This window comes from Numida meleagris, chromosome 12 (assembly GCF_002078875.1).
Source record: "Numida meleagris isolate 19003 breed g44 Domestic line chromosome 12, NumMel1.0, whole genome shotgun sequence".
Taxonomy (NCBI): Eukaryota; Metazoa; Chordata; class Aves; order Galliformes; family Numididae; genus Numida; species Numida meleagris.
Genome location: NC_034420.1, coordinates 9,931,867 through 9,946,441, shown reverse-complemented (window position 1 = coordinate 9,946,441; position 14,575 = coordinate 9,931,867). Strand labels below are relative to the sequence as shown.

Below are 14,575 nucleotides of genomic sequence, written 5' to 3'. Positions count from 1 at the left end.
GGGGCCCATCTCTGGGCAGGAAGGGGTGCCACCCGTTGTCACAGAACCTCGCAGTAGTTCTTTTAGCTATTTCTGGCTTCCTGTGCCATCCCTCAGCATTCGTGCTAATTGAAGGCTTTTAACACTAACAGTGTTGAGCAGCTGTTCTCCTTCCGGCATGGGAGAAGGCACCACATCTTTTATTTCAGCTTCCTCCATATTGAGTGCAAACGTGACCTGCACCCTGAGCAGTGCCCCTCCAGTGGGAAGCCTTCCTGCCAGTGCTCCTTTTGGCCATCCCATCCCATCTTGTCTTATCCCATCCTGCCCAGGCAGGAGCCAGGGATCCTGGTTGGATTTGTCCTCCCAAGGCCGAGCTCCATACACGTGGGAGGGGTTGGAGGCTCCCAGGTCCATGGCAGGGAGAGGACACTGATGCCCCAGTGGTGATGTGATACAGCATCCAGAGGGACACTCTCAACAGTGCAAGGAGAATCATAGAATCATTAAGGTTGGAAAAGACCTCTCAGATCATCTAGTCCAGTCATCAACCGATCACCTCCATGCCTGCTAACTATGTTCCTCAGTGCTACATCTCCACATTTCTTGAACACCTCCAGGGATGGTGACTCCACCACCTCTCCGGGCAGCCTGTTCTAATGCATTACCACTCTTTCTGAGAATAAATATTTTCTAATACCCAACCGGAACTTCCCTTGGCCCACATGTGGCACAGAAGGGACAACATGTTCCATCTGGAGCTGCTGGAAGCAGAGACTGCTGCTCCTCACACCACTTGCAGACAATACACCTTCTATGTCTTGTCTCAGTCCCTCCTGTGATGTTGCACTGACACTGGGCAGCTCTTGCCTGATGCACGTGTTCCCTTGTTGATTGCTGTGCCCAAGCATCCCATTGTGCAAAGGAAAGGACACGGCTGTGATGTGAGGTGGTGCTGTCCTGTGGCAGTGGCTCACCACATCTGAGCTTGAGGGACATACTGCATTGCAAGCACTGAGGCTGCTGGGCAGCAGGGCAGGACACGCTATGTGTTACAGCCCATCTGATGCCTGCTCACCAGCAGCAGGAAGAAGGAGCTGGGCTGGGAGCAGTCCCACATGCAGAATTGGAAAGGCTGAGGCATTGGGTGCAACAGACATACAGTACATCCACTGATCAAAACAGAAAATGGGGTGGGAGGGTGGCCAGTGGGTAATGGTAAGCTTGGTGATCCCACCAGCCAAGATGGATCGGTGTCCTTGCAAGAGAGGTGGGGTTTACTTTTGTCAATGTTCTGAAGTCCAGAGAGAAGCAAGCAGCAGCATGCTCCAGCAGCACCCTGGGCAAACTGTGGCAGCCACCAGTTCAAAGCATTCAAAGATCACAAACCAGACCCAGATGATCATGAATCACAGCTTAGAAACCACAAACAGTTCTTAAGCCTCTTCAAAATAATGGCATTTACCAACAGACTCATTTGGGGTGGTTCACATTTTCCAGCCTTCTTCTGAAGCTGAGAGAGGGAAAGGGCTGAAGCAAAAGCAGAGCTGCTCTTGCAGTGCTGGTGCCTGGTAACAGGGGGGTAAAAGAGTGATATGTTGCATGCCTGGCAGTGCTGGGGGTGAGCCCCTGGCACAGTGAGCCCATGGGGCTTGTGGCACAGCTGTGGGATCAGGGGGCAGCAGGGCAGCTCCAACTTGTCCCCAGCTCCATGGTTTATATGCTAAAAGAATGGAAGAGCGTGAAAGCAATGAGTGCATGGGGTTACCTAGGACTAGGAGGACCCAGAGATCTCCTCCAGGACTTTACCCCTCCAGCCCACTGCTGGCTTTCTATGTCTTGTAGTGTTGGTTCTAGTTCATGACAATATAGCATGGCAAAGCTGGGCATCATGGTAATTACTGATGACTTACATTTCTGGCCGTGTTTCTGTAGAGGCTTCAAATTATCATTTGAGCACCTTTGTTCTGTGTCCATAAAAATCCCAGTGCTCTGGAAGGCTGGAAGCTGAAGTTAGGGGATCAAGGAAACTGCAGAGCCCGGATCTGATGGGAAAGGGTTCTCCAGACCGAGCAGCAGCAGAGCCAGTCAGGCTGAGGGACACGGACAGCTATGCACGCTCCCTCCTGTTCCACAGCCCCTTGTCTGTCGTGTCTGACCCCCTCCAGGTGACACTCTGGGTGCTCAGGGACAGCCCTGTTCAGCTGCATCAGAAGAGTGGAGCACAGCGCTCAGGGTTATCCCAGATAAACACGTGTAGGACAGTGTGCCCCAGCATCACTGAAGGAGAGCTGCCCCAAACACCAGTGGGGCTGCCTTCAGCTTGGAAAAGGGACGAGTTTCTTCTCCAGCATCTCCAAGTATTTCCTCCGGAAGCATAGCACAGGAACCTCAGCTGGCTTTGCACAGGAAAACCATGTTTCTTGCTAAGGGAGGTGTGAAGCTATGAGCCGAGGGCCTCCAGAAGCTCAAAAAAATAGGAAGAAATGAAGAAAAGAGGATCCTGGCAGGGATAAATAAGGATAAGAAGGGAAAGCATCCTGCAGGCAGCAGCCACAGGCTTTGGCAGCCTCTTCGTCGTGTAGAGGAAAAAAACCCAAGTTGAAAGCTGCTTGGGAAAGAAGGTTCAGCAGTGGGTTATTTCATCTCTTCTGCCAGAGCAAAAGGAGTGCATTGCATATCCCTGATGGGCTGGTGACGGTGCTCCCACAGCCGGGCTGAAAACTTACCGGGCATCAAAAATAATGTCACATTTATTAGGGAAGTGATTCAAGTGGAAAGCTCACCGAGGGACACAGGGAGCTGACTACATGCAGAAATCAAAGGGAAACTCTTGATTGAAAGGAAATGTTTAGGCACTATGTTCAAAGGCTGCCTAAATCAAAGACAAAATCCTTCTTTAATCAAGGCCGTTGACCAAAACTGAAAGCACACCGAGCAGCAGCATTGCTTTCATGGCCGGGCTGCTCTCAAACCCCATAGCCCTGTCCTCCCACTGCCAGCTGGACCCCAAACTGGGCCTTGTGGCGCTCCAAACAAAGCACACTTTTGGACGGACAACAAGCAAAAGCCATCAGCAAAGGCCCAGAGCACCACAATGTCCTCATTTCAACTGCCTTCAGCTTTCAGCTTCCGTCTTCGAGCTTGAGCAGTCATTAAGAAGTGGAGCAAGCGTTAATTGGGCCTTATCTAACCTCAGCCCAGCCCAAGGGTCAACAGCAGGTTGCTGAGGTTTATCGGTGTTTAACCAACGTTTATCGGCTTTGGGGAGGTTTCACTCCTGCGTGTGGCACTGGAGGGATCCGGAGCATTGCTTACCCTCACCAGATAGCAGATAGGAACAATCAATACGATGATAAATGCAGATTTATTGCCGCTACAGCAACCTGAGATAGCACTAGATGCTGGCAGGGTAAGAGCTTGTCATGATTTCGATCCAAATTTATAAATGAACTCCTGAAATAACACGCCATGTGTCTCCTGGTGCTTCATAGCAGTGAGGTTTCGAGGAAAAGCCGACTCTGGAAACAGGAGCAGCATTTCCAAGCTCCGCCAAGGTCTTCTCTTCCTTTTTTTGACATGTTCAAGATCAGAGTCCAGCAACAGAAACAGCATCACTATCTCGAACCCACATCCGCTACGTTTTCCTTTTCCTCCAAGAATTTCATTTCTATTGGACTGCAGAAAAAGTGTTCTTCTCATTTTAAAATCTCTCTGTGGCTAACGAAAAGGAGAAATGCTGCCAGAAATGAAAGCCTCGTTTCATACTCTGAATTACTTTTCCCTTCCTTTCTGCATCTCTCTATTTTTTAGTAGCTAGTGTTTTTCCCATATTTCTAAGAGGCTGAGAGCTCTCTGCTGGAAAACCTTGGCCTCTCTAATTGTCCAAAACAGTGCAGTGAGATAGACTTAAGAGCTTCAGCCTCTTCAAGCCCCATATTTCATGGAGATCAGAAGTACAATCGTATTTTTCTGAGTCCTGGGCTGCAGAGCAATAGCTGTGAGCTCTGCCAATGGAATCCACAGGAGTATCTAGAAATGCCAAATATTACTGGGGTGGTGATGAAAGTCATTTGCAATTTGTTGTTCATTTGTTTATCAGTTGGATTCCAAAGAGATGGAAGGGGGTCTAAAAACTCGACAAAAACTTGGACATAATGTTTTCAAGATATTAAGAAAAAATGTAAGAAAGGTGAATATGTTCTGCATTTCAGACCTCCACTGAGAGCAGCCTAAAAAAAATTACCAGACTTGGGAACATCGGGTTAGTTGAGGACCACAGAGGGGACAGCCCTGCTTGTCTGCTGTCTTTTGAAACATACTGTGGAAAGCACTGTCTCTTTAGTTGGGTCATGAACCTCTCCAAGGATGGGGAGTTGGGTTGGGATTACCTTTCTTGTGACTTGTCTCCATCACCGTGTCTCCTTTTGCTGTACAGCTCCTAGAGGGCTCTGCTTCCATCTTCTCCCCATGACCTGAGCAGTTCTTCACCCACTGCTGAGCAAGATCCAGCCCTGGACAAGGTACACACGGTCCTGGGTCAGTCAGTCCCAGAGTCAGACCAGACCAGATCATCATCCAGGAGTCCGTGACCCTTAGAGGAAGGTGTCAAACCCTCCTATCTTCTTCAGGTGTGAGAAGGAAGGAGCGTGCAGGGGGGCTGCTCTAAGTTCATAGAAAAGTGGAGTCCTTTGCTGGAGGAGATTGAAAACCGCATTCATCCAGTTACTGACCACAGAGTTTAATTGCTCCACCCTGGATTGCCCCAGCAGCCACAGGGGCAGTTGAATGTGGAGGCAGGAGGCAGAAAGGGTTTAATATAAAAAGCAATTTTATAAAGGAATTATTTGCTTTTGCCATTTTCTGTAAGTGGGAAAATGGTATCATTTCTTCAAAATTGCCAAGGAATGCAAGAAGAGCAGAACTCTGTGCTGCAGCTGCTGGGGGTCTGACCCCACAGGTTCCCACTGCCCGTGAGGCAGGAGCCATGCAGAGGGGCACAAGCAATGAGTGTTGCCCTTTGCCCAGGACCACTGCGGGGATGAGCAGGGACCATCTCTGCAAGGGACGGTGCCCTGAGGCCACTGCTGTGACTAAGAGTGACCGCAGCTCAGAGGTACTCCTCCAGTCGCATGCCCTCACCCAGTAAAGCCACAGCAGCTGAGCGGAAAGGGGACTGAGCATGGTTTGATGTCACTGCAGCAGTGGGAGAGCATGGGCAAATGGGCCAGGAGCTGGGCTGGGGGCTCACCACCACACCAGGCAGTTGTGCAACTGCAGCCCAGGCAATTTCAGCCCAGTAATCCTCACAAACACATCGCCTGTCCCCAGCACGTTCAGCCTCCTGAGGAAGCATTTGATTGGCATTCAGGCATGGCCTCTTCTGAACAACCCAGGCTATGATTTATGAGATGCCTTTGTTTGCAGACAGTGTTGTCAGCAATACCCATCCTCAGGCAAAAGCGCCGATGCCTGCAGATTTCCAAAGGTCGTTATCATGGCTGCGCTGCCCTTGCTGAAGGGTAACAAACAGAAGCTTTGGTAAAAGTAGAAATGATCATTTGCTAATTCTCGCTTGTGGCTATGTTCAGCCTCCTCCCCTGAAACTAGAGGCCCCAGGGACAACATTTCAATTCAGGAAAGAGGAGAAAACAAATTGATGTACTCTTCTGGGTTCCAAAGAGTCTCCTACGGCTGGAGAAAATAAGCGATATTTTCACACCAGCCAGTCACAGGATCCTGCCTCCCAAACTGTCAGAGCGCTCAATATCAGAGCAACAAAATAGTTTTGAGCTTTAATGGCAAAGAATCCAAGACAAAATCACTATGGATTAAAAAATGTAACCAGGTGATGTTGTTGGTTATTATGTTTGGTTTTGGTTTTTTTTCCAGGAAAAGTCATGTTTGAGCAGCATCCTCAGGATACAAGAGCAGCTGATCACTGCACAGCAGCTAGCCTTCACCTTGCTGATGCAAAGAGATTTACTTTTTCCCCAGTGCCCAATGGTAACCAGCTGCACTCTCACTTTTCCTCTAAGTGTCTTCCAGACTTCTCCATGGGCACCACGTCATCCTCCCTTCCATAGGCAAGCCATGAGGGTTGCTCACCTGCCCTGTCTGCACCAGCTGCTTCTAAACTCACCTTGGATACCATAGGCAAGGTCTTGGGTACACTGACAAGCTCCAGGTCTGGCAAACCGGTCAGACAACAGAGCTTTAGGGAACTGGACCCATGAGAGCTTTGGCCATCTTGGGGAGTGTCTGTTGTAACACCTCTTGGGTTCCCATCTGCACCAGCCTTTCTCCAGTCTCCAGTCTCCACTCATCCCACACCAAGCTTTGCCATTGTCACCTTTCACCGGGTGTTACCAGGCACCAGCACTGCAAGAGCAGCTTCAGAGGAAGGCTGGAAAATGTGAACCACCCCAAACAAGTCTATTGGTAAATGCCTTTGTTTTCAAGGGGCTTAAAAACCATTTGCAGTTTCTAAGCTGTGATTCATGATCATCTGGACCTGGTTTGTGATCTTTGAACGCTTTTGGCTGATGACTCTGTTGCAGTTCCCCCAGGGCACTGGTGGTTTTTCTCAGTAGCTCAAACCTTCACAAACAGGCAAATTCCAGCCCTGGTGCAACAAGTGCTCTTCCAGCTTGTCATGGATGAGCCATCTCAGGGAGGTAGGTTGGTTCCCAAATTTTTTGTTCCCCTTCAAACTAATATTTCACTCATTTGCAAAATTTTACTGCTCAAAAAAAAAAAAAAAAAAAAAAAAGCAACTTGGAAGTGCTCTGATTTGGCCAAAAGGTGGTGCAGATATCCCACCTGCAGAAGGAGGATGCCATCTTCCTGTTGATCCACCCAGAGGTAAACCAGACAGCCCAGCGTGTCCATCCCTCGTCCCCCAGCTGTCCCTACAAGAGCCTTCTGGAAGCCTGGACAAGACAGCAGCAGGGACTGCAGAGATCCTCTGTCCCACGCTGCATATGGTGGCCAGCACCCAACACGGTGACTGCCCCGCTCCAGCCCCTGCTTGGAGCTCTCCTGTCCTCCCCATTTCCCCACGCTGGGGGCTGGGCTCAGCAAGTCACACTGCGTGCCTGACTCATTTTTCTCTACTCCTCCAGCTGATGTGTTTGGAGGAACACGCTGCTCTGACAAGGTGACACATCCCAAGAAAGCCCACACTGCTGAAGACATCTCCCTGCTCCCTCTGCGAGGAGCACCCAGCACCATAGCAGTTAACAGCTCTTTTTCATCCCTCCCTGCTCAAATCAGCCCCAAGCATTTCTGTTTGGTTTTCCTGAGAGATGTAGAATATATGTCAATCAGATGAGCCCTGAAATCCCACATTCTGAAGGCATCTCATAAACATACAGGTGTCAGTAGAGGCGTTTGGGAAAGAAGGGCAATTGCTAACAGAGAAATTGCATTAAAAACCTCATGCTTCAGTGCAGCAGTGTCAGCAGTCTACGTTGTTCTCCTTTTGGCAGAGGCAGCTGCCCTTAAAACGGTTGGTTTGGCTCCATTTGTTGTGGAATAACCAGGTTCAGCTCATTGTCTTGCATGATGTGGAGTTTCTCCTACACATTTCAGTAGTAAAATCCTTAATTTCAAACAGCTCTGGGAAGGGTCATTAACATGAAGTTAAGTCACTGCAAATCCAACGTGAGCCTATGCAATCAGAAGATGAGAAGTGTCCAGGAGACAGCTGGTCCCTGCCTCAATGCCTCTGGCTTGCTGAGGAAGGAAAGATGAAAACCACGGCATCATACACACCTGCAGTGTTTCAGGAACCAACAGTTCCCATCTGCAGATCAGCTTTTGTAAACACCAAGGATTTACCCACCAGGCTCAAGTTTGGAGATGTGCCTGGATGTTTCCAAGGAATCCGAGGAAAGACGTTTCTGTTTCTGGACAATCAAAACTATCACATTTCCTGGCTAGAGTGAGATTCTCTAAGCTGGAAAATGTGCAAACATGTTTTACCGCGAGTGGGCACATCCCAAACAAGGATAATCAGAGAAACTCTTTTCAGCACTGCTCTATTTACATATGTTAAATATTGAAGAGGAAAATTTTATCCCCAGTTGGCCTGCCATAACCATAAACACCCTTGCTAAGTCCTTTTCCAGCTTTGGGAAGTGACACCAAAGCACCTATTGGCACTGTCTGCTTTTCTGGAGGAGCAATAGGGTCAGTGCTGGACTGAAATGAATGTCTTCAGCTCTAACAAATGGCCATACCTCACTCCTCAGAGTGTAATACTTTGTCCCAGGCACCCAGAGGCCTACTGCCTGCTCGCAGAGATCCACCAAGCACCCAGCCTGGCTGCTCACAGCAGCTGGGGGGGGGTCAAACCCAGTGCCAGCTTTAAGCAACCCATTAATGAAATGCAAGATGCCACCAAGGACAGTTCTTTCAGCAGGTTGTCCTAGGGAGAGCAGAGGGAAACCTATATGAGCCGGAAAAGTCTCCATCCTTGTGTAAGCAATCTCACAGGGGACATTTTTGTCAAGTGAAGCATCCTCCAGGGCTGCGTTTGGACTGGGGTCTCCCTTGGACACCAGGGCAGCTGCCTGAGCTGAGATTTCTGTCTCACAAACAGCTCCTTGAATTGCTCTTGGCATTGACTTTTTCTGTTCAGCTAATTAAAAATCTGTCTTTGAGTCATAAGCCCCCATTAGTAATAATTTGCTTTGCACTTCTCCAGTGATTTATGGCTGAGATATCAAAGTGCTTTAGAAACATTAATTAATCCTTCTAATACCCAAGGGACTGATCCACTCTCTGCAGCGCACCACTGCAGGAGTAAATGCAGGAGATCCCCAGGGCTCACTAGAGCCTGCAGGCAGGGAGAGGGGCAGGGAGCAGCACCTGACCCGGCCAGCTCAGTTCAGCCTGCAACCAGCAAGAGGGGCAGGCAGAATAACAGCTCTACACGTGCAGCCACAGGAAGCCTGAGGCACATACGGGCTCTCTGCCCTCCAGCAGTGGTTCCTGCTGCTGCCTCCATCTGTCCAGGCAGGACGCGGCACTGTGACGGCCCGGAGCCCTGCGAGTGGCAGTGGCAGGGCTGTTCATCAAAGCTGCACACTCATGGTAAGGGGAGTCCGGTTCTTGCAGGCGTTCCATTGCTCTCCTGTCCATTGCTTCTCTTGTACAATGTCATTTCTTCCCTGCAGACCCATGCATGATATGTGGCTCCAGCTCTTGTTATTGATAAGGATCATGAATGCCATTGGCAGTGGGAGGCTCTGATCCTTGTGCCATTTGCCACCTGGCGTTGTCCCTGTATTTTCAATGTTGTCATCACGACACTGCGGGGTGGAGCTGGCCATGGAGGGTGGTGCCAGCGATGAGAAAGAATAAAGGTCCTGGTATGGGCAGCTGGAGATGGCATCTCAGTGATCCAGAGCAGCGTCCTGCTTCCTCTTTGCTGTCTCCAGTCGAGCATCACCTTGACCATGAAAGCAAGTGCTGTTTTCCTACTCCTCTTCCTAGCAATCTGCTTCACCCAAGGTGAGTGCAACATTTTGCTTAGGAGCCGTTTCCTCTCCCCGCTCCAGCTCCGAGTCTGCTGCGTGGGAAGGTGAGCCTGGGAACAGGCCAGCCGTGCTGGGGCCTTGCTGCTGGGCAGGGAGCGGCAGTGCTCCCCGGAGAGTGCTGCAGTGGCCAAAGGGCTCTAAAGCAGTGGTCTGTGAGCAAGCTTAAAGGAGAAGCTTCAAAGGATGCCCAGCTCCCACAGTGAGCAAACCTGCTGGGCTGACACTCTTCCTGCGGGGCTGGAATTTTGTGGGAGCTGGTGATTTCTAGGATGGTGCAATTCTTTTAGAATAAATAGGTGCTATTCTGGTTTTAAAGAAGCAAAGCCAAGAAGACAGGAAACAAATCTATAGAAGGGAAAATGCAGCTCTCGTTTCCAAAGTCACTGTTTAAGCCAACTGTGTTTTCAAAATCCCATATGGTGCAGAGGGATGAGAACATGAGTTGTTGCTGCTCTCCAGGTCCCGCTCACTGGGGATTTCTGCATTAGCGAGTTCATTCCCAATACTTCTGAAGCAAGTCCCTCATCCTATTTTCTGTGCTGCAGTTGCCATTGCAGAGCAGTTTGAGCACAAAGCACGGCTTCCTTTTAGATGAACTAAGCACATACAGAGCCACAGCTCCAGAGACTGGACTGGTGCTCACTCAGAGTAAAACCCTTGAAGCACAGAGCAGTGTCACTACCAGGTCCTCAGCAACAAACCACTTCACTCTACAGACCCACTGCTATTGGGCCACACTGACTGGTGATGTAGACGTAGCCTAAATGCTCTGCGTAGGTGACATCTGAATCTACAGGCAACCCAAACCGATCTTCCCAGTACTGATATCTGCCAGATAGATTCAGGCTGTTTTTCCAAACAAACCCACCACATGTTCCACCTGCAGCATCCCAGCCATCAGCTCAGGGTCAGCTTCTCCATGGAAAAGCCCAACATAGTCACAGCTTTCTCCCACCAGCCTTGGCGTGAAACCTCAAGGTCTATCATTTCTTCTTCTGGTAGAGACCAATTTGCCTTTTGCTCTGTTTCCTTGTGGTTCAAAACCACTGACACCAGAAAATTTATCTGGATTTACTCCAGGAGCAGTCCAGTACCGGCAGGAGTTTCTCATTTACCCATGAACATGTTATAAGAGATAACAAAAGCCACCTTTGCACCCTGGCAGCTGGAACAAGCAGCACAGAAAGTCACAGGGCACACATCTGGCCTTGGAAGGCATTGCACCATAGTGCTCTTTCTGCTGAGGGAAAGAAGCAAAATGGGAGGGACCCAAGGGAGGGAATTACTTGCTGGGCCTTTGAAAGGGCAAAGCTGTCAGTGAAGAAACACAGTCCTCAGGCTGAAGCATTTTTGTTGGGACCCCTTGAAGCCAACCGGAGTGAAGCAAGGTGCTAAGCGTCTTTTCTCTCTCCATGCTTTCTCTAGGAAACGCTGATCCTGACGGTGCTGCTGGCCAAGGAACAGAGGTGAAGGCTCCTGTTTCTGTGTAGCACGAGGGTATGCCCAACTTTGGGCAGAGAGCACTAATCCATGCACTGGGGTTCCACTCGTGCCACATACAGTGAAGTAACACAAGCTGCTGGGCTGGGAGTGCACTCAGGTGCCTGCAAACCTCCTTCCACCTGCTGCACCACAGCAAAATCCCAGGGATAGTACTGGTTTTCCATTGCATTTTCCCACACTCAGTGGAAGAAAACTGTTAACAAAGAGCTGAACGTTGCTGTTACCTGACAAGAGAAGATCAAAGCTCCCATTACTCTTCAGCTTGTAAGCGTGAGGGCAGGTATTCTTGTGGCCATAGAAAATAAAAACTGGGGATAACATGATCAGGCACTGCCCATGGACCATTACTTGCTCAGTGCTGGCACTGCCGTGGGTGTGCAGGAGCACCAGGTGGAGTTCAGCTGCCAAGGGATGATGACACAGGTTCTGTCAGCTCAGAGCAGAGTGCTAAGCAAGCTGGGATGGGTTACCGAGACATACAAAGCATGCACATTGCTGGGAACGCAGAGCATCTTTGGTTAACTGAAAGCATGTTTGATATTCTCAGCATTTCTCTTTTCTGTCTCCAGGCAGCATGTGGCAATTACGACACGAGGAAAGGTTGTACAAAGAACTTTGACCCCATCTGTGGCACAGACAATGTCCTGTATAGCAATGAGTGCTTGCTGTGCGTTCAGAACATGTGAGTATCTGGGCCTCCTCCAAGCCTAAATACCACACAGATGATGACACCGGGATTTCCTAGACAGCAAGCTGCCTGCACGCAGCTGGGTGGAGCATGGGCAGCGAGCCCAGCGCATCTGGCACACATCTGGCCTCCCGCCGAGGCTGCTCGGAGCATGTGGGCTCCGGCTGCGGAATAGGTCTGCGGGCTGCGCCTCGCAGCGCCCATCTGCCCACACACCGCGACCAAATGGCCAGCATCTCCCCACACCTGCAGCTGCGCCGTGGCTCAGGCTGTGTTGGCGGCTGTCCAGAAGCTCAGACAAATGGCAAAACCTGCAAAGCCTGCCCGGATTTCACATGCAGGCAGAGAACGGTTTGTTCGGGTGGAGGAAATACTCCGCTTCTCGCACCAGCTGTTTACAGCTGAGCTCTGCTTTCTGTCTTCTCTGCATCTGAAAGGTTACAATTTGCTGTGGATATTTTTAAGAATAAGCCTTTATTTAATCTGCACTGGTGCCAGATTGCAGGAGGCCGGGACCAAAAGCCAGTGAAGTGTCTGGCAAGACTTGATTCATTTCATCTAGCTTGGGCCCTAGGTAATTCTGAGTATATTTATATATTGCAAGTGCTCCATGGCAGACAAGCGAAGGAATTACTTCCAACTCAATGCTATTAAGTACTTGAAAATCTCTGTTGGGAAGAGTGAGTCTGTTCCATAAGCAGGCGTTGCAGTCTGCGGTGCTAAGGGAGCTTCACATCGACTTTCCCTGGTGGATGCTGGGTTTGGGGTGACCACACTCATCTGCCATCAGCAGAGACATCTCCAACAGGAGCTCAGATTCCAGTCCTTGGGTGAACAGAGCTGTGGAGCCAAACTTTGTTTTTAGGAGCACTGTCAGCTGCAGTAATAAGGGACAGAGTCCAGATCACCAAAGAGCCTGGATGAGAACCGTTGGTCTGGCTGGCCCCTGTCCTTCATTAACCCAGGCTCCAGCCCCATATTCTGCTCTTTTACACTTAAAGAAAATGCAATAGGGCAGAGAGGTGCCGAGTGGGATCTCCAAACGAAGGCACCACAGTTAATGACACGGCGCAGCCGTAATGACCGTGCTGGAAGCCAGCAGCCCAGCACCAGCTGCCGGCTGCATTGTGCAGCAGATGGGGGTGGGAGGTTCGTCAGACACAACATCGTTAGGGCCTTGGCCAGGAACCAGGAGAGCGAGTAAGGCTTCAAAGCCATGTGAGCAGGGAGCAATGCAACACCAAGGGCTCTGCGTCCCCTCGGTGCAGAGCTGAGGACCTCCATGGTCATGGGGGAGGGAAAGCAAGGGGTGCCAAAAATATTTTCCTTATTTTTGAGACAGAAGCAGTCAGGTGGGAAGCTGGGAGCAGGCCCAACCCAAGCAAGACACAGCGGCAGGCACCTGTCTGCAAAAACTCACACACACAAGCAAAGTCGTAACCTTCATCATCTCCAGCCAGACAGGCTTTGGAGGTGACTAACATTGGTCCTGCAGCAAAGAGGTGGGCTGTTCTGCCAGGAGGCACTGCAGAGTGCCAGCTCTTCTGCTAATTCATTAATTAATATTAACCTATGCCCATGGTAACCCCGATCTCCTTGTCAAGAGTATGTGGGCTTACTTAAATGTAATGCTTAAAGGAAGAATGAAGCAGTATTTTCACTTCTTTCCTTGTCCCCTGAGCCAGGCTCCTTGTGTCAGGGACTTGAAGGCATTCTCCGGCATTTTTAACCTCTCTTCCAGGCAAAGACACACCAACGTGCGCATAAAGAACAGGGGGAAGTGCCAAGAGCCCTCTCCACGCTCCAGCTCTGCTTGAAATTAGAGGCACAGCTGCAATAGAGAAGATGGCATGAAGGTGTTTCTCACCTCTACAAACTCCTAATAAACTGGAAGCATGACAACGGCTCACGCTGGGATTTCTTATACATTTAAAATATCTTCCTGAAAAATATGGGGGGGGGAGGTTGGTAACATCCACAGAGAGGACTGATGAAGCCCCAGGGGAAAGTCCAGGACATTCCCAAGGAGAGCATCAGACTTTTGGTTCACCAAGGAGTCTCCTTATTGCATCAAGAATCCTGTTTTCCTAAACTTCCCGTAGAGGAGATTTTAAGCATCCTCATCACTTTCACTGCCGTTTGCTAAAAGCAAGGCATCGAAGCCCTCACGCCAGGGCTCTGCCGGCATGAGAGGTCCAGCGGGTCCCCTCCGTGGTGGCAGATTTGCCTTCTCCATACAGCACTGTGGAGCACTGGCCCTGAGGGACACAGCCGCAGAGTGCCCGAGAAAAACAATCAGTCCCAATTTTTCCAGGGGATTAAAAAGGAGAAAAAGAAAAAAAAAAGGGGGGGGGGGGGGAGGAGGAGTGGGCGGGGTGGGAAAAAAGGCTTTTCCTACGGTGCCCTCACTGAGCCTCGTTGCTCCCCCCGGGGCTGGCACCCCGTGTGCAGGGGCTGCTGCGAGGACGGGGCCGGGATGCGGAGGGAGGAGGTTCGGGCACTGGAGGCCGCTGTTGCTCCGCGGAGCCGGGCCGGGGCCGCAGCTGGAGGCCGGGGCAGCCCCGGGAGAGGGCACAGGCACAGCCCGGCGGGTCCCGCAGCCCGGCGAGGGTCCGGCCCTGTGCGCATCCTCCGGCCCGGCGGGTACAGAGTACGGCACATCTGAGCAGGGCTTGTAATGGGCTGGAGCATCTTGGTGCTCCCTGCGAATCATAGCCCTTGAACAGATGTCTAGTTGTCTTTTGAGCAAATCAAACGCTTTGTTCTTCGCAAATCTTGAAATTCAGTTTGCTTAGAAACATCTGCTTAAGTTCTCTTGATGTTCTTATGAGTCCTCTTCCTTGAAGAGGTGGTTGATGCA

The 14,575-nt window shown here is 50.4% G+C and overlaps 1 protein-coding gene across 1 annotated transcript; it reads left to right on the top strand.

The window, feature by feature from the left end:
* LOC110405435 (pancreatic secretory trypsin inhibitor-like) lies at window positions 9,334-13,619 on the top strand. Its single transcript, XM_021410725.1, has 4 exons — window positions 9,334-9,498; window positions 10,950-10,990; window positions 11,597-11,709; window positions 13,457-13,619. The coding sequence occupies exons 1-4, from the start codon at window positions 9,444-9,446 to the stop codon at window positions 13,530-13,532; spliced, it is 285 nt and encodes a 94-aa protein (XP_021266400.1). The 5' UTR covers window positions 9,334-9,443; the 3' UTR covers window positions 13,533-13,619.